This window comes from Rhopilema esculentum, chromosome 12, assembly GCF_057945365.1.
Source record: "Rhopilema esculentum isolate cy_ngs chromosome 12, ASM5794536v1, whole genome shotgun sequence".
Taxonomy (NCBI): Eukaryota; Metazoa; Cnidaria; class Scyphozoa; order Rhizostomeae; family Rhizostomatidae; genus Rhopilema; species Rhopilema esculentum.
Window position 1 is genome coordinate 10,664,186 of NC_142826.1, and position 20,880 is coordinate 10,685,065.

The 20,880-nt window shown below is 35.5% G+C and overlaps 1 protein-coding gene across 1 annotated transcript in view; it reads left to right on the forward strand.

The window, feature by feature from the left end:
- Positions 1–20,880, forward strand: part of LOC135681378 (WD repeat and HMG-box DNA-binding protein 1) — a 24,684-nt gene continuing 3,804 nt past the window's right edge. The window contains exons 1-27 of the mRNA XM_065195826.2: positions 1–160; positions 1,225–1,336; positions 1,451–1,510; positions 1,955–2,046; positions 3,057–3,165; positions 6,458–6,508; positions 7,147–7,193; positions 7,906–7,954; positions 8,367–8,399; positions 8,617–8,673; positions 8,907–9,013; positions 9,301–9,385; positions 9,791–9,835; positions 11,382–11,589; positions 11,823–11,917; positions 12,366–12,452; positions 13,022–13,206; positions 13,468–13,549; positions 14,002–14,167; positions 14,625–14,742; positions 15,107–15,215; positions 16,150–16,211; positions 16,625–16,739; positions 17,534–17,665; positions 18,188–18,471; positions 19,586–19,794; positions 20,335–20,508. Of these exons, the coding sequence (XP_065051898.2) occupies positions 87–160; positions 1,225–1,336; positions 1,451–1,510; positions 1,955–2,046; positions 3,057–3,165; positions 6,458–6,508; positions 7,147–7,193; positions 7,906–7,954; positions 8,367–8,399; positions 8,617–8,673; positions 8,907–9,013; positions 9,301–9,385; positions 9,791–9,835; positions 11,382–11,589; positions 11,823–11,917; positions 12,366–12,452; positions 13,022–13,206; positions 13,468–13,549; positions 14,002–14,167; positions 14,625–14,742; positions 15,107–15,215; positions 16,150–16,211; positions 16,625–16,739; positions 17,534–17,665; positions 18,188–18,471; positions 19,586–19,794; positions 20,335–20,508 (2,947 nt within the window). The 5' untranslated portion in view covers positions 1–86. The remainder of the gene's footprint in view (positions 161–1,224; positions 1,337–1,450; positions 1,511–1,954; positions 2,047–3,056; positions 3,166–6,457; positions 6,509–7,146; positions 7,194–7,905; positions 7,955–8,366; positions 8,400–8,616; positions 8,674–8,906; positions 9,014–9,300; positions 9,386–9,790; positions 9,836–11,381; positions 11,590–11,822; positions 11,918–12,365; positions 12,453–13,021; positions 13,207–13,467; positions 13,550–14,001; positions 14,168–14,624; positions 14,743–15,106; positions 15,216–16,149; positions 16,212–16,624; positions 16,740–17,533; positions 17,666–18,187; positions 18,472–19,585; positions 19,795–20,334; positions 20,509–20,880) is intronic.

The window sequence follows — 20,880 nt, forward strand, 5'->3', positions numbered from 1 at the left end:
GAGGCAGCATTAGATTTGGCGCGAAATAAAATGGTAGGGAGTTGAAGTTCAGATGTTTGATCGAGATCATTTGAAATTACAAAACCATGGCGATGTTGAAAGACTTCAGATATTCCCATGCCGATGGCCTAACGTTTGCTAGCTATAATTCAACTGGGGAGTAAGTAATTGTAAAACCGTTTCTATCTTTGCAAAGCAGTATTATTTGCCATTGCAGCAGATATCATCAAGGTCAACAATTTTATTTGATCAAGTGTAACAACAACAGTTTTACTCAAAGTTGCCAACTAGTTTTATTTTTAATTATTTCAGGTAATTATTTCAAAACTCCACTCTACATAAACAATTGAAATAAAGTGTACAATAATTCTACAAAATATCAAAACATAAAAATCGGCCTAGCTCTCTCACTAACTAGATAAACAAACCGGGGAGAGAGCAACCCTTCTAAAAGTATTGTTATTCCATCCGATTGGTATTTTTATTGAATCTTTCCTATAGAGCGTTTTCTGTTTGATTGGTTCAATTATTTGGTCTTTAATTTATTTGCTTTGGAAATACCGTAATGATTCGAGAGGCGTCCATCATCTTTTTTAATTAGTGTCCCCTTCCTGAGGCAAAAAATGGATTGAACACCCCTGTCTCTCATTAGTGAGAGTTTGGTATGCAATTAAGTGCCCCTTCTGATATTGTAGTATTTGCTAGAGAAATTATATCAAAGTAAACAACAAAATATTCTAACAGATTTCTTCGTAGTATGTTTCACAGACGTTTCAACTTGTTTTATTCTTGTTATATCTAACAGAAGCAATTTCTAACCACTCTCTTTAATCCACTAGGTTAATTCTGTTTCAGCATTCAAAAATGGTATAGAAGCCTTGAGAGTTCCACCAGCACATGTCCAATTTTTTGTCATTTCTTTCCCAGGTTCCTGCAGTGATCAATTTCAAGAAAATATTTTGTATTCCAATAAAGATGACAATTATGTAATTAATAGTTAGAATTTAGTACATAGGAAAGCTGGCTCTTAATTGTCTTTGTTGTCCTCCCCAACTTTTTGACGTAATTTATGAACATAGGCTGCATTTCAAATGTTCATTTCAAACAAGTTAAAGAATCAAAGTGCAGCTCAAAAGAAGAAGAGTGTAACTCAAAGTTTAAATTTGCAAATTCTTTGCAAAATACTTTTTTCCTATTTGTGATCACATGTTTGCTTCCACCAAGGTATATGCTAACATCTGGTATTGATGGCGATGTCCGTGTGTATAAGAGTATTGATGATGATGATGCTGTTTCCTTTCGAGCCGGAAATTGTGTTACTGCCATTGCTGTTAAGGTAAGTTCCTTGTATTCTTTGCTTTTTATATGAATTACATATATTCTATTGTTCAAAATTAAGTTTGATTTTGGTAATCATGTTATTCAATTATTTTCTCCATATTTATGACAGGGCTCTGAGATAGCAGTTGCTACTGAGACCAATGATGTAAGAACATTTTTGTTCCCAGAGGTAGGTAAATTTAGATTCAGATGAATTTGATAGAAATATAATTACAGGCTGTTGAGAAAAATTGATATTTTTTACCTGTTATAGAAGATAAATAATGCATGTGCTTTGTATGAATTTCACCTTGTTAGGACAGCTTCTGTCAATGAAACTCAATCTAATCAAAACTCAATCAATAAAATTTATTTTTTATCAGTTTATAATTACTTGTCTTGCAAATAAAGTTACTTTTAAAATAATTAGTGTTGTTTTTTGATATATTTATTTCAAAGATATTTGAAAAATGGTCACTTATATAATATATGTAACAAATCTTGAGAAACACCCATTTTTGTTGCATGATTGCATGTTGGAATTTGGCTAGTTTTCTGACATAGCTCTTTGTTGGAGAAGGGGATTAAATTTCAGAATTATTTCACAGCTTATGTGATTTTTTTGATTAACTAGGGGACACAGCAGGACATTCTGTTACGATTTACTGCTCAAGTTAATTCAATAAGTTATTCTCATCATCAGAATTGTCTTGTGGCTGGAGCAAGGTAAGAGGTTCTTTTCTAAAATGTTTCAAATTTCAGTTTTCAGTTTCAAATTTATAGGGATTTACTTAATCTATTACTAGTTACAATCAAATCAGACTGAAATAATCTGAAACAACAACAACCCTTTATAAACAACAAGCTTTTTTATTTCTTTCAGCTAATTTCAAGTTTTTGAAGCTGTTTTTGCTTTTCAAGCATAATTTGATTTTTATCAGCTTTGTTGTCTGGAGTATAGCATCTGGCCATAAGGAATAGTGCCCCAAATAATCTTCTAACATGTTACCTTGTCAGTTGCTTTGCTGGGGTCTGTCTCTATTGACCCCTCCTAATCAGAATGTTTGTTTTTTGCCCTTGGTCAAGCATGCCTCTCTTTAAAAATTATAGTTGGCTGATAACGTGCCTCGAAACAATATTTTTTTCACATGGAAAAGTGGTGATATCAGTACATTTCTGTAGGGTTTTTTTAAGCTTTGTGGTAGCAAAGAATTATGTAACTTTTGACTTTCAAGTGTTATGGACACACATAAAACAACTAAAAATTACTTCCTGTAATGGTAACAGTGGCTCTTATCATTGCCATAACAGTGGTAACAAAGATTCAAAATGGTTGTTTCATCACACACGACCGAAACAGTTTGCGATCGTTTACCATGCATTTCGTGAAATGTGCTTCCCTGCATGATGAATGCTGTACTTTGAAAATTATTACCAGAGCAACAAGAAAATGTTTCTGATAAAAAGTAATCCTAAATGTCAATGGATGAGGTGCACTAAAATGCCACTTTTTGAGAAGCAAGAGCATGACAAAAAGTGCACCTTGTCACGTCTGGGCACGTGCCAAGATGCAGGCATGCAAACACGTGCCTCAAACTAAAGGCCTGGTTAAGGACGCCATGTTACACTTTTGGTTACATTTCCATTTGTTCAAAACATATGGAATGCTATAAATAGCTAATTTTACAAAAAATGCACTGCCAGTAACTGTGATGTTATGTTTGTGTTATTTATAGCGACTTTGCCGTCAAAGTTATCAACCAGGAAGATGGTTCACACAAACAAATGTCTGGTCATGAAGGTCCTATTCTTTGTGTGGTATTTAGTCCCAATGACAAGTTGTTGGTATGTTGTTTCACTTTTTATTTTATGAAGTTTAAAAAAGAATTCATACATGAATAAATGACTGCTTTATCTGTCTCACATTTTTGTTTACCAAATTTTACCAAGAAACAGTATAAAGAAATGCTTTAAGGCTGGAAGCAAAGAATGGGGGCATTTCTCATTTGCACACTCAAGACGTAATTATTTCCAGATACAAATACCTGACCACTTTTGTATTGACTCACAAGGAACACCTAAATATAAGGACTGACAAAAGAATAGGCAGCATTTGAGCTTAAGTTGAATACTCATCAAGGAATAACAATAAAATAAATAATTGCAGATGTCTAGCTGATACAACAAGCTAACTAAATAAAACTTTAAAAGTGTAGAAAAATATGGAAATCAAAGTCACCTTTTTAGTAAGAGTAATAATCCACAGAGTATAATGCCAAAAAAGGAGCAAAACAGGACAAGGGTTAGTGGGAAGAAAATTAGATGCTTGTGTAGGCATTAATGCCTCATATGACTGAGGTATTAGAGCCAGTATATAAAATATATATATATAGGTGTACTCTATATGGAAATACCTATTAGACTAAGGTACCATGAGAATCATGGGGTCAACCCCATGACTATATGACTCATGTCCCATGACCTGTACAAGGCCAAAAGTCACATACAGAGTAAAGAATGCTTATGTCACAAAATAGGCCCACCATCATCTTACATCAACCTAAGCCCAGCAGTCCTTATATTTGAAGACTAGGGGTGTTTGATGCAAGGATGGCTCAGTAGTTAAAGGCGCTGACTACAGACCCAAGAGTCAGAGGTTCGAGTCCCTGGCATGACAAACCTTTCACCCAGAGTGAAGAGAGACGCCAGCTATCTGTAATATAAGGCATAGGAATCACAAGGTGTGGTCACATCGAGAGGAAGGACCAGCACACTGCTCGATAAGCATAAGCTTCACAGTGTCCTAAAAACTACCTTCAGATGCTAGGTAGAAACAAAAACATGTTATTAAAGGTTGCATGTGGTGGTCTAATCATGGTGTTGTTGTGCTCTACATTTGCTTGCCAGTTTATGCCCAATTGATTAAATAATTAAGCCAACCCTCTATGCTTTAGTGGGTGTATGGGTGGAGGAGGGGGGTCAACTCAAAAAGTATGCAATGGTCGGGAGCTTTACCAAAGAGAATGATAATATACTCTCATGAGACAAAAACACTGCTGGTAGATTTTAATGTGTTTGTTTCAAAGAAGGTTCTTCCACCACATATCAATGCTTTGATTCAATTTATAACTTTCTGCACAGAATGCATGACAATAACAGCTGATTGGAAAAAATAATTATAGGGATGGGATCAGACTTTGTGCTGGTGGATTCCGGCCAGTTCAGATGGATTTAGGCTGGTGTGGGTCGTTTTGAGTTGCTTGATATTTTAGTACTAACATAAAGTTTTTAAGGGTAAGTGAGATTCTAGTATGGTCAGTAGCAACCAGGGCGTTATTTTCCCCGTGACCGTGTGACCATTGGTCACAGGAAATCAGTTAGAACATTTTTCTCACAGGAAATTTCTCAACCATAGATGAATAATATAAAAGTTTTATAGACTTAACAAGTTAAGCTGGTTGGAAGGAATCTAAATGCTCAGAAGAAATCAACTCATTGCACTGAAAAAGATCAAAACTATGTTTCGAAAAGTAATACTGTGCTGAGGGAGCTAAAGGGAATCAGCTTTCGTTGCAAAAAGTAACAAATTATGTCATTACCGATATGTCATTACGACCCCATACCATTATTAGTGTTTGAGGTATTTTTTAAATGCAGGCTATAAAGAAAGAACCAACCTCCCTTATCACAGGTGTATTTTTGCACATTTTTTACTCATGTGACTCCTTTTGTCTTCAACAATATGATTTTATCCCATTATTGAGGTTTTTGAATCACAAAATCGAAGCTAATTTCACAGAAAATTTACAAAAAGTTTACGGTCTCAAGAAGTCTTGAAGAAAATAACACTCTGGTAGCAACAGCTGACAAATTGTAGAGAGAAAATAAAATTTTTTAGGGCATACCAATTTTATGATCAGAAAATACTCTTACCCCTTCCCCAACATATTCTCATTGGACTAAACAAGTTACACAATTGATTCTCCCAATTTTTGGAGGATGACTTGACCCAGAATCCCTTCGAGATGCCCTTCGTTTAGCATGATGTTGGGAATAATTTATCCAATATATAATAAATTTGGTATCATGGAATCTGGAACCTTAGGGTGAAATTTGTTCATGGAAATTAGCCAGAAAACTGGTATACCATATTAAGGAGGTTTGGTTTTGGAAAATGATATTATAAAAAGCAAACCAAAGTTTGAAAATGCTTTGGTCATAACGGTTGTTATATATGACTCATGATAGACTTGTATACTGCAAAATTTCAAGATTGGACAGACATGAACAATTATTGTGTTTAAAGTTATTTCCATTTGCAAAAGTCACAAAAAAACATTATTTGTAGGTATGCACTTTCCATAGTATTTCAATAGTATCACATGAACCTTTTCTGTCTCACTATGGTGGTATGACATCCCCCCTTGGAAAACTTGGTGCCATGTTATTGGCACAGTCTCAGACTGGTCAGCAAATAAAGGATGGCTTACCCACTTTGTTGGCAATCTTGGACCTGAGCAGCCCCTTGAGCACAATAGCTTTCTGCAGCCCTGCTGTGTCTGATACTATCTTTGCCTTGCCCTCTAGTTCATTTGGCTTGGTCTGATAGTACTTTATTGAACAAAAAAATTGATTGGAACGAAAATATCTAGATACATCGTTGGTCGTTCAATACAGCATACATTCAATGTGTTCCATGTAACACACTAGTTATTTGTGCCTCTGAAGAACTGGAAGCATTTTAAAAGTGAAACTAATGACCTAAAAAGAAAGACCTCAATTTTTCAGGTCCTATTAGCTTTTTGTTTATTGGGTATCCTTTGAAAAACGAGGTTTACTGGCACTTTGTCAGGCCATTAGATTATCATTAGGAACTACATATCAACAAATACAGAACTGTCTTGATTCTTATTTGTGGGTTTATACAGTTTAATTACTTTGTAATGACTTGGTTTTTTTCAGGACAAGCTAATGGTAGAAAAGTGACTTTCAGAAAATTAGTTTGAAAAAACATAGTGCTTGGGGGCAGTTGTAAAGTTGTCTGCTCAGCTGCCCATACAATGCATTAAACTACAAATGAATTGTAAATTTATATCTTCTTGCTAATTTTTGAAAGTTGGATTTTTATGTTTACAAGGCATCATCAAGTTGTGATGGGGCATTGAAGATTTGGGATGTAGATACCCAGGTATTATCATTTGTTAATAATCAAACTAATTTATTATAATTTACCATGTAGTATTACTGGAATACAAGTGAAACCTGAAATTTTTGGAAAATTCAGACTTTGGAGACAGATACAAGAATCTGCCCCTGATAATTAATTAGAGAAACATTGCTATGTTTTCCTGATGAAGGGCAAGCTTTCATCTTTTGGAAGTGCTTTTGAAAACAGTTGTGTTTCTGTAGAGAAAATTGTTCAGATTTTATTTCAAAATATTTTAAATTTCGAATTCTGTCTCCATCTTCCAACTGTTGTATGTGCAAATTAAAATATTATATTGCTTAAGAAAGAGCTAGAAATCCTTCAAAACAAGTAACTTGATCTACTTTTGATGCTTTTAATTGGATAAAGAAAATTGAAAGTGCCCCTTCGGCAATACTAAATTTGAAAAATTTCAGAATTGATTTCAACTTCATTTCTGAGTTTTTTTATTTCTTTATTGTGTTATTTACCATGTTTTGAATCATCTTGATGCAGTACAAGTGAGATATGCTTACAAAGCATACCAGTGCTGAAGCAGTGTACAAATCTTGTTTCATAATAATAAAGAGATTGATTTCACTTTGTCAATTTTATACCAGATACTTTTTTTGAAATTTCAGGAGTGCTTGAAAACACTGAACATCTTGCCCAAATGCAATGATATAAGGTGATTATAGAAATTTTTGCCTAGCCCTTTTGAACTTGAATCACCCCCATTCAATTACGCCTGTTTCACCATTTATTGGACTGTACTTGACACTTTTTCAAACCCATTGAACCAAAGTGTCAAACCCAAACTAAGACCATCAGAAACATGAGTTTGGTTTTCTTTCACCAAAACTTGTTAGTTTCCAGGTAGCCATTTCAACTTTCTCAAAGTTTTACAAAGGCAACACAGCATTTCTTCCCAACCAAATTTCTTGAACCAAAGTGTTCAGAACTGTACAAATGAAGCTTGTGTTGAATAGAATTGGGCTAATTATTTTCCTCAGGGCTATGTCAGAGGAAAAGTTTTTGATTTTTGTTAAAATTTTGTAATAACAGCTTATACATGAATTTTTGTTTCCAACTAACTTATCTTGTCCAACCAGTGAAGCATCTCACCTAATGTGTGTCGAGAATTTCATAAATTGTTGAGTTTTACAGGATTAATTTTGCTGAACTAGTTCCACTAGGAAAGTACAAATCTGGTCATCTCATTCAAACTTTCAAAGGTCTTTTTAAAGCTTTTTTGACAACTTTCTAGTCAATAATGTAATGAGAGTTATTTCTATTAATTTCCTATCAAAACTTAAGTTTGATGAATACTTTCATTCTGTTCTGTTTATGAGAGGACAGGATGTCTACAGGTTAACAATGTGTATATTTTTCATCTTTAGTTCCTCGAAGATTTTATGCAAAATAGCTTGGTGCAATAGTGATCCACAGGTACCTTATAAATGACATAATAAATTCGAAACCATTTAGCTAACATTTCATTAAGTTCTTTTGACAATTTTGTAAGTTTTGCTTGTGTGTTTCGTAATGCCTGGGTTCTGCTGAAGTGAGCACAATTTCAACTTCATTTGCTTGCTTCAAAACAACGAAACTATTCAATATGGAGGCCAATGTCGACCAACTATTTTCAACGTTTCTCTTTCATAAGCTTTCATTATCTTTCTTTGATAGTTTATAGAAGTAAGACCATTGAACATTTGTATACCAAAAAGGTTAGCTGAAACTAGAAGGCTTTGGAAGTCTTGGACATTATAAGTCTTTCCAGTAAACCATTAAAGTGAAATACCCCTTCGTAAAATTCTTTAAGGTTTCAAGAATTTTCAAAATAAATTTTCTACCTCAGGTTATTGCAGTGCCCAGTGGAAAAGGAGTCAAGGTGAGTTACACTGCCTCTATTAAAGACTTGGCAATTGTTTGTTTACAGAAGCTCAACTTTTAAAGAGAACATACGCTGCCTCATACGGCTGTATTTAGATCACAGTCTTACTATTCCTTACCTTCGTCTGCCGAACGATTCTTCTGCTAAAAGAGTAGCATTTTACTTTTAAACCTGGGGTTTCACCTGCATTTAATGTCAGCTTTATTATTTTCAGCTAATTTCTGCTGAAGGCTGGACAGAGCTATGTTTCATGGAAGGCAGTCATACAGAAGTGAGTATTTTTTTATTTCTTGCGTTGTTTCACTTCATAGAAAATATCAATGAACTGGCATCCATCAATTATGAAGCAGATGTGTTTTATCTGATAGCTCAGCCATGAAGTTCTAGTTTGTGGGGCAAGAATAAAATTGCCCATCAGTGAGGGGTTTCCCAACTCAGTCTAGAGACTTTTCTCCTATCGAATAAGAGGAGTCATAAACTCATGCTTACCAATTAATTTTCCAGGTAGTCTCAATTGTCAGTTGCTCACCCTGTGGTCCAACTCTCGCAAGTTCAAGTGTGAATGGAGAAATGGTCATCTGGGATTTGTCCAAACGGAAGGAGCTCCAGTTGTGAGTTCTGGTTCTGTTTCGTTAACATTGTCAATGATTGCTTTTTGTAACTGATCTAAATGCTCATGTTCACAAAAGACGCTTTGTTATTAAATAGTTTGCTGAAAATTATTTGGTATCATTCATAATAACTACAGTAGTCTCTAGTTAAGAATGCTTTACTTTATATTTACTGAAAATGCTTTGCTGTATTTTTTATTTTTTGTTTGTGCCTTTCATGTTGTGCACGTTGATGTTGGTTGAATGATTTATTTGATTTCAATGTGGTTTTGGTCAATTGTTCTTAGGCTGAAGCACGAAAACGGCCACAAAATCAGCTCCATCGATTGGCATCCGAAAAAATGCAACGAGCTGCTTATTGCTGATTTTGAAGTATGTGTTTTTGTCTGAATAGCATTGACAATAAAAAAGTTGTACTCAACCAAACACATTTATTTTCCCTCCTGCTTCAACCGAACTTTGAATTATGCTTCCTTCAACCAAGCTTTGAAGTATGTTTTCCCTTCCTCTTATGACATTTTAAAGTTTATTTGTGTCAGTTAGCAACTTGTTTATAAGCTTACCCGTTAGCAAGGGCGAAAGATATTGTGCTTATAGCTACCAGCCATCACTACACTGTGCCTGAGTATCGTGGCATCGAAATGATCCCAAAGAGCGTTATCTTTGCCAATCCAATTTACTGCAGTTTTATTCAAACATCTCGAAAACTTATTTTATTTTTCATTGTTTGAGATAGGTATAGGTGTTTTTATGAACTAATATATGTTGTCATTCAAGGGCCAATTTGGTATTTGTAAAGATGCAGTACCTGCTGACATCCAGGTTTGTGTCTTTGGATACAATAATTCAGTGATAACATGATAATGTCTACCTTATGACAACTTTGAATCCAGACGTTTGATAGTAGATGCAAACATTTGCTTTCTTTGGCACATCTCATTTGCACCAAACTGCCTTTAGGTTGTAAGGCCAAAGCCCTTTAGGCGCTTTTTGATGCATGCCTAAATGACAGACGTCCCGCTGAATAATTACTCTTTATCCAACGAAAATTACTGTTTACCGGTCTGTCATACAGAGTTCGATTGCAGAGGCGAGAGTTGCTTGATCATTTTTATTTTTATAAATTTTAGTTCTTTATTTAAATAGGCTAGTATACAATAGCAACTTTTAAAACTTATGAAGGTCTACTAACAAAAACAAATTTGAAGAAAACAGTTTTACGATCTAAAAAATAGTATTTACATGTTCAGGTTTTAAAACCTTGATTTGGAACAAAAATTCAACTGGGTTTTGTCGTTGCATTTCTGCCCTTTCCCTGATTTTATTCGGTTTTTCAAAACCGCTATACAGTTTTTACCGTTTTGGCAACAGCTGCCAATGTGTATGTCCAATAAACGGTGTGGTTCCACTACCAAAGCATGTGGTCCTTACATTTGGTTGCAAAATATCATTGCCGCTTCTTAGGCTGTAAAACACATTGGTTACAAATTTGACCTTCATATATTCAGGGTTTAGTTTTTCTTTCGTCTTATAAATTTCGACCATAGGAAACTGTGGGTTGCGTTGATGAACTGTCACTGATTTGCACCTTTCCAACAACGTTTCAAATCAAAATCATAGTCCCTTTATTCGATTCGCTGTGCCCTTAAATTCATCTTCTTTTATTTTGCTATTAATTCCTATCGTGAAACATCTAAACTAGGGGTTATATTTAAACTGGGACATAGTGAAAGTTTTCATCAGTAAGACCCCGTTTACTTCACAGAAAAAAGAACGGTACTCCTTGGTTCTGTGCTTGTTTGGGCACGATACCTCTATCAAAATGGAACGGAGCCTGTTTTCCAGTTTCCATGTATTTTGAAATCCTCGTTAGCGTATGAACCTTCTGATTGGCCTTCTTAAAAACAATGCTGACATGACGTTTGAAAATACTGTTTTCGTCGAGAATTACCCTCAGCAATTTTCCCTCAGCACTTTCCTTCATGTGAGCGTTGCTACCATGTGAAGTGGAATCAGTGCTAGAGGCATTAGATGGCATTAAATGGCATTTTACTTCATTTAATTTCATTTAATTGTCGAGAAAACAATTGATTATTTTTGGTTTATTTTCTGATTATTTTCTTTTATTTTCTTGTGTAAGCTACCAACTACATTTTGTAATTATTTGTTACAAGCATACAGAGTCATGTTGTCGGCGTTGTTACAGACCTTAGTGTCAGTCAACACTATAAACATACTGCTAATGTAGATTCTGAGAATGATCATTGCACATCATGTTGACGACTATAAGCCTTAACCTCAGAGTTGCGACTTTGAATCGTCCTGTTCTATGCACACCAAAGCAAGTTTTTAACTATTTTATTTTCAGAATCAAGAGTTTCGTAATGAAGATCTGTCTGAAGACTGGGATATTGAGGGTAGGAAATCTGAGAAACGAAGACGAAGAGTTGATGATAGTGATGAAGACGACGAAGAGCCTGTCGGATCTGTGCACAAGAAGCACCGAATCACAAACATTGAAAATTTCTTAGATGACGAAGCAGACGATGATGATGATGATCCAGAAGTTTCAATTAGTAGGCTTACTTCAACTTATGACTTCCTTAATGATTGCTGCTTTCACTTAAGAAAACTAGAGCAAAGAGAGTTTCTATTATTAACAACTAAATTATTCTATCAGCCATATAATAAAAAATGCAGTCTTGCTTTCGAAATGAAAAGGAAAGAGAAAAATATCTTGCAGACATTTTTGCATTTCCTCTTTACAATTTAAGAACCGATCCTCTCTAAGCTTGTTTTTTGCTTGCAGACCTTATCAAAGAGGGTTTGCTACCCGCAGAACCCCAACATTTTCTGGATGATGCCGACGAAGCCTCTTTGCGAGATTTCATAGTCGATGAAAAGGTAAACTAATCTTTGTGTATGAAAATTAGAGTTGTGCAACGGGTAATTCCAACAATTCTCGTTTCTGTGGCCTTTTGTATTCAGAAAGATTGTTCAAGTTACGCAGTTTTCTTTCTTCGGTTCTGCTAATGTATTGTACAGTTCGTAACTAAATCATAAGAAACCGTCCAGTGTAGTGATACGAGTTTTCTGCTGACAACATTCGTTGTTGTTTGAAACTTTCATAAAATGACAAAGTCCACTATCATATACCGAGAACGAAGCTTGCTTGGGTATAAATTTTGGCACCACCAAAAGCTCCATAATATGATAAATTTCCATTTAAAATCTTTCCGTTTTATGTATCCAGAAAATGTGTCCACCTTTTTGCGCTATCGAGCATGTTTTCGGTACACCAGCCTCCCTCAACCCTTCCAACAATTTACTCATGAAATTTTATCTTTTACAGCCAAAAAAATCTCTTGCACCTCAAACGCCGTTGCAGAAAGCTTTTCAACCAGGATCAACCCCCGTGCATCTGCTGCATCGCTACATGGTATGTCGACATGAACAGCTATGATTGACTAGAATGCAAACAGTATTGATAAGTGATTTTGCTAGTCACATTCAGCTCAGGAAATCATATTTAGAATCGACCAAAGCAATTTCAAACTGTAATTTAAACAGTGTTTGATTGATTTTATATTTACAGTTTATTTTCATTCGATTCAGCCCAATGCAACTCAAATTACGGCAACGTTTTCCTTGTGTTGTGTTTGGCATCAGCAAGCTTTCTACTCTTGTCGCTTGATGTAAAAGAAAACTTTTACTTGGAAACCTTAAGAGAATTGATGCGTCAATCGACACACAACTTGCATGTCATTAGAGTGAATTTATACTTAAAATTTATAGGTATTTGAAATCCTTATTAAAGTTATAGTAATATCCATCAACCTGCTTATAGTTTAAATAGCTTTAAATGGTTGACGTATATCAAATAGAGACTATCAACTAAGTTGTATACGCCATAAATGTTTCTCATGAAAACCCTTGGAACTGAGAGATTTGCTGTTTGGCTTTTTTTACCATCCACCTTTTTTTAACTATTTCTCATATTATTACCAGGTTTGGAACTCTGTTGGCATTATTCGTTCACACTCTGAGGACGATATCTCAACAATAGACATCGAGTTTCACGACGCCAATCTTCACCATCCGTTGCATATTACAAACGTGATGAACCATTCCTTGGCTGCCTTGTCCACGACGGCGGCAGTTTTAGCATGCGACTCACAAGATGATGTGCACAGGTGTGCGAATTATAAACTTCATTGTCGTTTTCAAATTGCATAACGTAATAACCAAGTGCATATTTGCACAAGTATGGACCAAAGTCCTTTGAAAACTCAAAGAAAAACTTATTTTTGTTTACTATTATTCAATATTTTAGACGTGAGTGTAAATAAAAAAGCAATTCTACAAATGCCTTTGGTAGCTCTTTTTCCTTTCAAACAATTGTAAATGCTGTCCAAAGACTGAATTCTTATACATTGTTTCTATTACTTTGACAGTAAATTTGTTTGCCTTCATTTTGGAACCTGGGATTCCACAAAGGAGTGGAGTATGACAATGCCAAAAGGAGAAGAAATCAAGGTGATCAGGTTTTCCAATTTTTTGGATTTGTTAAACAAATAAACGATAATCAACGATGTTATGAAAGATAATAATGATAATGATAACCGTATGTACATGACCGGTAACAGACAGAAGGGTTCGTTTTCTCTCTTGGACTCCAGTCCTGATTGGACAACTTTGCCGGTCACGTGCTTGCATTTTTCTAATTGGCCTATTTCAATCCATAACTGGGTATATATTTCCCATCTTGTTCTCTCGGACCCTTATTCTGACGTTTTATACTTTTCAAACGAAAAGCTTTTAGTAGGTTGTAAAATGTTTGCTTTTTGCAAGGCCATTTGCAGATTCGTAATATCAAACTTGGTTAATTATCAAGAAGACCTGGTTATGACACTTTTCCTTGAAGAAAATCAAAATGCTGATTTTGAGTAGTAAGAACTCCCAATAAAATTGTCTTGGTTTCCGCTTAGAGTGTTGCGGTGAATAGCAAGTTCATTGCAGTTGCAACAGATGCAAGGCTTGTGCGTTTGTTTACAGTGGGTGGTCTGCAGTACCACATTTTCAGCATCCCTGGACCAGTTGTCGCAATGTCATTTTCTGAGACTCAAATGATGATTGTCTATCACCAAGGAACAGGTGACGAAACAAGTTATTAAAAGAGGCTTTTTGTAATAAAGCAAATTAAATTGTTTATAAAGTACCCTAATTTTTTTAGGTGTGGACACATTTCATGTTAAGTATGACTTTGTAATTAGATGACCTTACTTTTCTTCTACTTATACGAATAAAGTAATTATATCGCACCTATTTTGTCCCATCCTCCTGAAAGCAATATAGCTTTAGTTGATATGCTTTGCCTGTGTGTTTATTTGCATGCGTTCGATAAAAGAGCGTTGTAAGAACCTCATAGCAGCATATTATTGTCAAAAATCTTAAAACACTAACACGATTCTTGAGATTTTGAATTCAACCGTCAACTTTCACCATTGAATTGAATTAGTATTGGTTCATTAAAATACGACGTATGATATTTTGTTTTCTTGTTGCCTGAATGAAATTTACTAAATTATTTTTTGTGATATTTCAATTCAAGGACTTCCTTCTTGCCAATGTTTGGGCATGCAGCTTCTAGAAATCGGGAAAACTAGTTGGAAGCTATCTGTGGAGCAACAGCTGCCGATCAGCAAGAAATCGAATCTCATCTGGATTGGGTATGTTGCATCGTCTGGCGTAATTTATTTGGTAGCAGATGCATGCTTCTCATCTTGCAATGCCTTAGAAACATTTTCCATTATTGTTTACTTTTTAAGCTGGAATTGCGCGTTCATTTGAATAAGAGTAATGAGGGATATCGGCTAAAAATAGGCGAAGATAAGAATTTCGACAAAGAAATTTGAAGATGAGATTTGAATCCTGCAAGCATAACAACATTTAGTTTTTCCATGTCTAAAATGCTTTTTCTGTACATCTTCCATTTTATAGATTTTAACTGAATTTATTGCATGAAATCTTGAAACCGTCATGCGAAGAAAAAAACTATGATGGTGAAAATTTGTATAAAACATCTTTTTACAGATTTTCATCTGAAGAAACCCCATTCACTGTTGATTCACGTGGCATTGTTAGAATGTTCCAGCGAACGTTTGGATGCACATGGGCTCCTGTCATCAATTTGAAGAGTCAGGTAAACCGAGTAATTGTTTCGTATTTTGTTACGTTTCGTTTTGTAATTGTATTTTGACAAATCAGATCATGATTTAGGACTGATTTGCCGAGCAGAGTTATGTTGTTGCCCATTCAAACGACGACAATGTTCAGATGACAAAATTCACTTTCTCCTGGATTGCCTGCCTTTTCTTTAGCAGTAGAGCGCATTCTTGTGAACTTTTGATGAAGTTTAAGTTGATTCTGATATTAAAGTTATCTGGTGTCCGCTAATACAATCCAAGCTATTTAAACCTTTGCACATGGTTGTGCTTAAGCGCTAGATATTTTTACAATCGCAATGTCAGTTTTGTAGGTGCCTTGAACCAGAATAAAACTAATTCTACCCTGTTCCTAACAATTTACGAGGGACATAATTGCTAGGTTCATTTTGTACCGACAAGACAAGTTGCTCATACAGCAGCAGCTTTTGTTACCTTGAAGAATACGTAGTAACCTAGCTTATGTTTTCAAATCATAAGTGCATCAAGTAGTATAACGATTGCAGTTTAAAAGGCAGCTTATCGGATGGCAGTTACGCTTTCTTTTTATATATGAGATTGCCCCTAATCTATTCTGCTACAAGCAGTACTTATTAACTATCTGTTGAAAGACGTGAAGTATTCTGAAGCTTGTCAGAGAGATAAGCAAGCAAAAGTCCCCTGACGATTGCGTAATTCCCCCACGTTTGGGTTAACGAGCATGCGTAGTGATGACTAATTTGAGTGCGGATGCACTTTGACTCCAAGAAGGCGGAAAATCTCACTCACTGTAAGACTGCTGTTGCCCCCCTCCCTCTAGCAAAAGCCAGCTGCCCTTACCTTTTGTTGACTTTAATATCATGCACATGTCAATGAATCAAATTACCTTGCTGTATGCAAATTAATTCTAATAATTTTCATTTGCTCGTACAGACAAAAGCTAAATCGGATAATTACTGGATTATTGAAGTAACTGAAAATCCGGCCGAAACAAGGTTAGTGTTTCTGATTACCTTGAAATGATCTAAGGTAACTTTGACTCGCAAAACTTTGCCTGTAAATAAAGAATGTGGATCAAAAGTAACAAAACATCTTTGAAACGGTGTTTTAGACATTTTTGGCGACCCTACGAGATCTAATGGAAAAGAAGCGATTGCAGAAATCCAATATTTTAAATATATAAGAACTACTGTCGACCGATTTGTTTTTTAAGTTCTCGATGCCGTATAGGTAATGCTGTGCACGCTTGATGTCTAGAACAGGATGGTTCTAAGTTGCTACTCCGAGTTTCACGCTTAATGCAATCATTTGAAATGGAAAATGCATTTTACTATTAAGATATAATAGTGTCTGAATTTCATTGCCATATTTATTTGTTTGTCTGATGATTTATTTTTCCTTCTAAAAGGGCAATATTTTGCAAAGATTCGACCTTCCCCCTGATGCTCCCTAGACCTGTACCATGCTCGGTTCCATTTAAAATACCAGTCTGCGATAAAGACACAGAGAAGGGACAACTCGAAGTGAGTCGATTTCACTTACCAGTAAACTTTATTCCAGCTTCGTCGTCTCTAATACATGACGATTCACACTGGATGTGTTTGCTCTCAGTTGTTTTTGCTTTTGAAGTTTTTCCTAAAATAGTTTTAAGCTCATCTGTCTCTTTTTTCTTTTTATTTATTTGTTTTTATTTATTGGTTTGTTTTTGCTACTCATTTTATTCTTGGCTTTTACGTCCACTTAAATCTATGTATTGATGCGAATTTGTTTAGAAACATATTTCGATTTCGATCGACAGTTGTAAAAGGTTTTATTATGGACACGTAGGAAGAAGTAAATTTTGCGCAGTAGCACGAACCTTCTCATTTTGAAAGTGAGTGTCCTCTTCTCAAGCAAGAGCTCAGACCATTTTTAATTAACTTGACTGCTTCTCAATTTTTTTGTCACAATTCGCTTAGATCGCTGACCTAAAAGATACAACAACGAAATGTTGACAGATGCGTTTGTACGAGGCCAGTTTCCTTTCTTGTGCAATGTTGTCGCCGATTTCAAATGAGATCGTTTCAAATGCTACACTCAAATTGTATTGAGGCAAATAATGCCAATAAGTTGTAAAATAAAAGATAAATGTAAAACCTAGCAATATTACATATTAGATGTTTTCTTTATATTTTTTACCATTTATTTGATTTATTCTGCATGTTTAAGGTGAGACTGGACTGAAATCTTCTTTTAATGTACTTCTTTTATTACTTTATGAATCTCAGCGCCTATTTCCCTTCAGAGCTATGGGCAATTATGACTATTTTGTTTTTAGCAAAGTTTGTTATGTAGCAAAGTTATGAGTCAACATCACCATTACTACCGACGAAAGCGAATGCAAGTAGACGAAGATGCCATTTCAGATGCCAAAACCGAGGAGATAAAACTTTTGATGAAACTGTTTGCGGTATTTATCTTTTAGGACGTTTTTGTTTCTATTTGTATAACATCAAGCTGGTAAAGCTTAGCTATAGTTTGTTTATGATTTATCTTACACCAGATTTCCAAGCAGCTGTACCAATGGGTACTATGAGGCTATGATCACACGGAACAATGCTTGCAGCGAGACACTGATGAAATGAAATAGTGTCACTTATACAGGCTCTTAGAAATGAAAAATATTTAATTGTTTTTTAACTGTTTTTTGTTACTTAATTGTCTTCATTTAACATTTCTGTTATTAATGCAGGCTGGGGTATTTTGAAGATACCATTATACCAATAAAAAGATACCTTATCTCCCGAAATTATTTTTAAGTCAACTTAGCAAACACTTTCCTGCTTTGAGTTTAACTAAGATTATATGCCCTTCTTCTTTTAACTTCTGCTTGGAAAATCCCTGAAGAAATTGAATGCAAAATACAAAGTTTTGGCTTCTTTAATTCAAATTTTGATTAAGGTTGTACTCTTTTATCTTTGAACTCTTTTAGCTCTCTTGCAAATCTGATCGGATATTCCGAGCTGTTGAGATATGTGAACTTATGCCAAATGCTGACACCGTGAGTCTGGCCATTCAGTATGCAACAGCAATGAAACGAATGAATTTAGCCGAAAGACTCGGTGATTTAGCTCGAAGAAAAGCACAAGAAGAAGATGAAAGAAGTGGAAATGAAGAGGAGGAAGATGACGAAGAAGAAGAAATGGCAGATTATCAAACTTCCAGCTATTCCAAGGAAGAATCTCATTTTCCATCAATTAAACCTTTTGCTAATAGGTAAGGCCATTATCTATCAATGTTATTTTAATGTAAATGATTGAGGTAAACTTAATCTTTTGACGTCGAAGCAAATCACACTAGGCTCACATAACAATTTAAGTTGTCAAGTCCCAACTACTCCCTTTCAGATAGAGACAAGGATGCAAATGTTAAAAATTGGCAGCCTATTTATATATGGTACGAATAACAAACTTTAAACATTAGAGAAATAAAACAGCAAGTTTACTCTGCAAAGCAAAGTTATGGTTATATTCCTATAGTTTATCTTCTTTTGCAGTCAGTTTTTAATTCCTTCTTTGGACCTAGAAGTGCCTTAATATTTCCTTTTGGGCTTGTAACGCCTATCGATTCATAGCCTGAAATTTCGAAGAGTTCAGGGTACTCTTAATTCTGTCAGCTGAGGCAGATTTTCACTGATTCATCTTTGTTTCCAATGTAACTAAAATGGGACACGAAGCATGTTGTATGAGAATGAAAATGAGAGCTTTCCAATTTTCTGTCTAGTGGTTCTGTCAGATGTCAATATTTAATACAGCAGTAATCAGCTCGAAGCTGCGAAATCATTTTCTTTAAGGGCATAAAAACGGCATCTTTGTATACACAATCAGCTCTCGTGTGCTTCCTTTCCAGAGTCTGCATTGTCATCGTCAATGACGGTTGTTGTTTTGTTGTCGCATACATTCTTTTTATTTTTAATAAGTCAACCATTTTACACAGGCTCACAATCTTAGCCAGAAACACTACTGACGCTCATGATGTATTATCTTCAACTTTAGCAGCTTTACCACAAAGAAACATAACGTTCAGTGCGTAGGGGCGATGCTATGAAAGCATTTGAGATAGTAACCAAACTTGGAAGAATCTGCTGTGTTCTGATAAACCAGCTCAGTACTAGATATCAGCCAGGGGCGGACACTTGATCAAATATTATGGGGGGAAAGCCTATTGTCTTAATAAGATGACGTCACATTTCCATTGTTTTAGAACAAAAGACCATTGTCCTTTAAAGTATTGGGGGGTGGTCGCCCCCCTCGCCCCCCCCCCAAGTGTCCGCCACTGATATCAGCATGTCTTTCTGAAAGCACTGCTCTTACCTTCTCTTCTCTTGTAGAAATTCAAAAACACTTACGTACAACAAAAAGCGCAGCATAGGTAGACCGCAAATTAAGTCGAGATTGCGCAAAGAGTCATCTGGCGACTCGCTGGATGGTTTCGATGACGAAAATGACAAAATGGAGACAGATAATAAAGATGAGGACGACATGGACAATGATATCGCATTGATGGATGCGGCAGAAGAAGCGGAAGATTATCAAGAAAGTGAGTTTTTTCTTTGTTGAAAGTCTGAAGATATCAAAAGAAAAAGCCTGGTCCGTGTTAAAAAACTTTTACTCCCAAATGAATTATGTGCTTCAAGCGAGATAGCAAACCCTTCTTACTACAGCACACGACGATGTACAACCTTTTTTTGTCAATATGTGCCTGTCTTTTTCTTCCATGGGCTATTATACAAATACATATCCAGAGAGATCTCTGCCTTGATAAGACAGAAGATGATTTCTTGCTCTTTAGAGCTGACCTTCCGAAACATTGAGGGTGCGACTTGCAATTGAGTTTTCCTTGCAACTGTTGGTGGTCATGATTAAATGGAGAAATCTGCAAGGATAGAGATCTTTTGTTCTTGGTATCTTATAAGTCAGTTATAACTTTTTCAATGTTTTGATTTTAGCTGATTGCATACCTATCTGCATAATAGTTCATAGAAAGTTTGCATTTACACTTCACAAAATTTGCTATCGTTTACAGAAAATAAATTTTTGTGTCTTAATGACATTCCCTGGCTCCAACTACTTATTGCAGATGACGCAGATGCACCAACGCAGCCTGCCAAAGGCAACAGCTACTTGCTCAATGATGGGCGGAGCAACCCTTTTAAACTAACCCCAAACACGAAGGCGAAAGCGCTGAGCTCGAGTAAGGGAACCTCATATTTTGAAAGCCTCACCAGCACCTTACCGCCAAAAAACAAACCAGGTATTTCTTACTTCAAAGTCTTTTTTAAGCTGTTTACAAAGAAACTAGGTTATTTCTAGTCTGAATCGTCATTTTTTGCATGTGCTACCGAAGTCTCATGTTAAATACAGAGAGGCAAGTTGTTTTTTCTTTTCGTGTGGCCACAGTATTCCAGCGGCCTTTGTCGCACAGAAATTGCTATCTTCAATTTATGAAAAAAGGCTGTAAAGTTTGTATTCGCCTAACCACAAGACACAAATTCAAACCTAAAGAAAGATTTATTAGTGTAAGATACCAATAATTTTGTTTATGTCACTGTTGAAAATTTTATACCACTAATAAACAACAACAAAAGTAAAGATTCTGTATTGTCTGTAGCAGCACTAGACATGA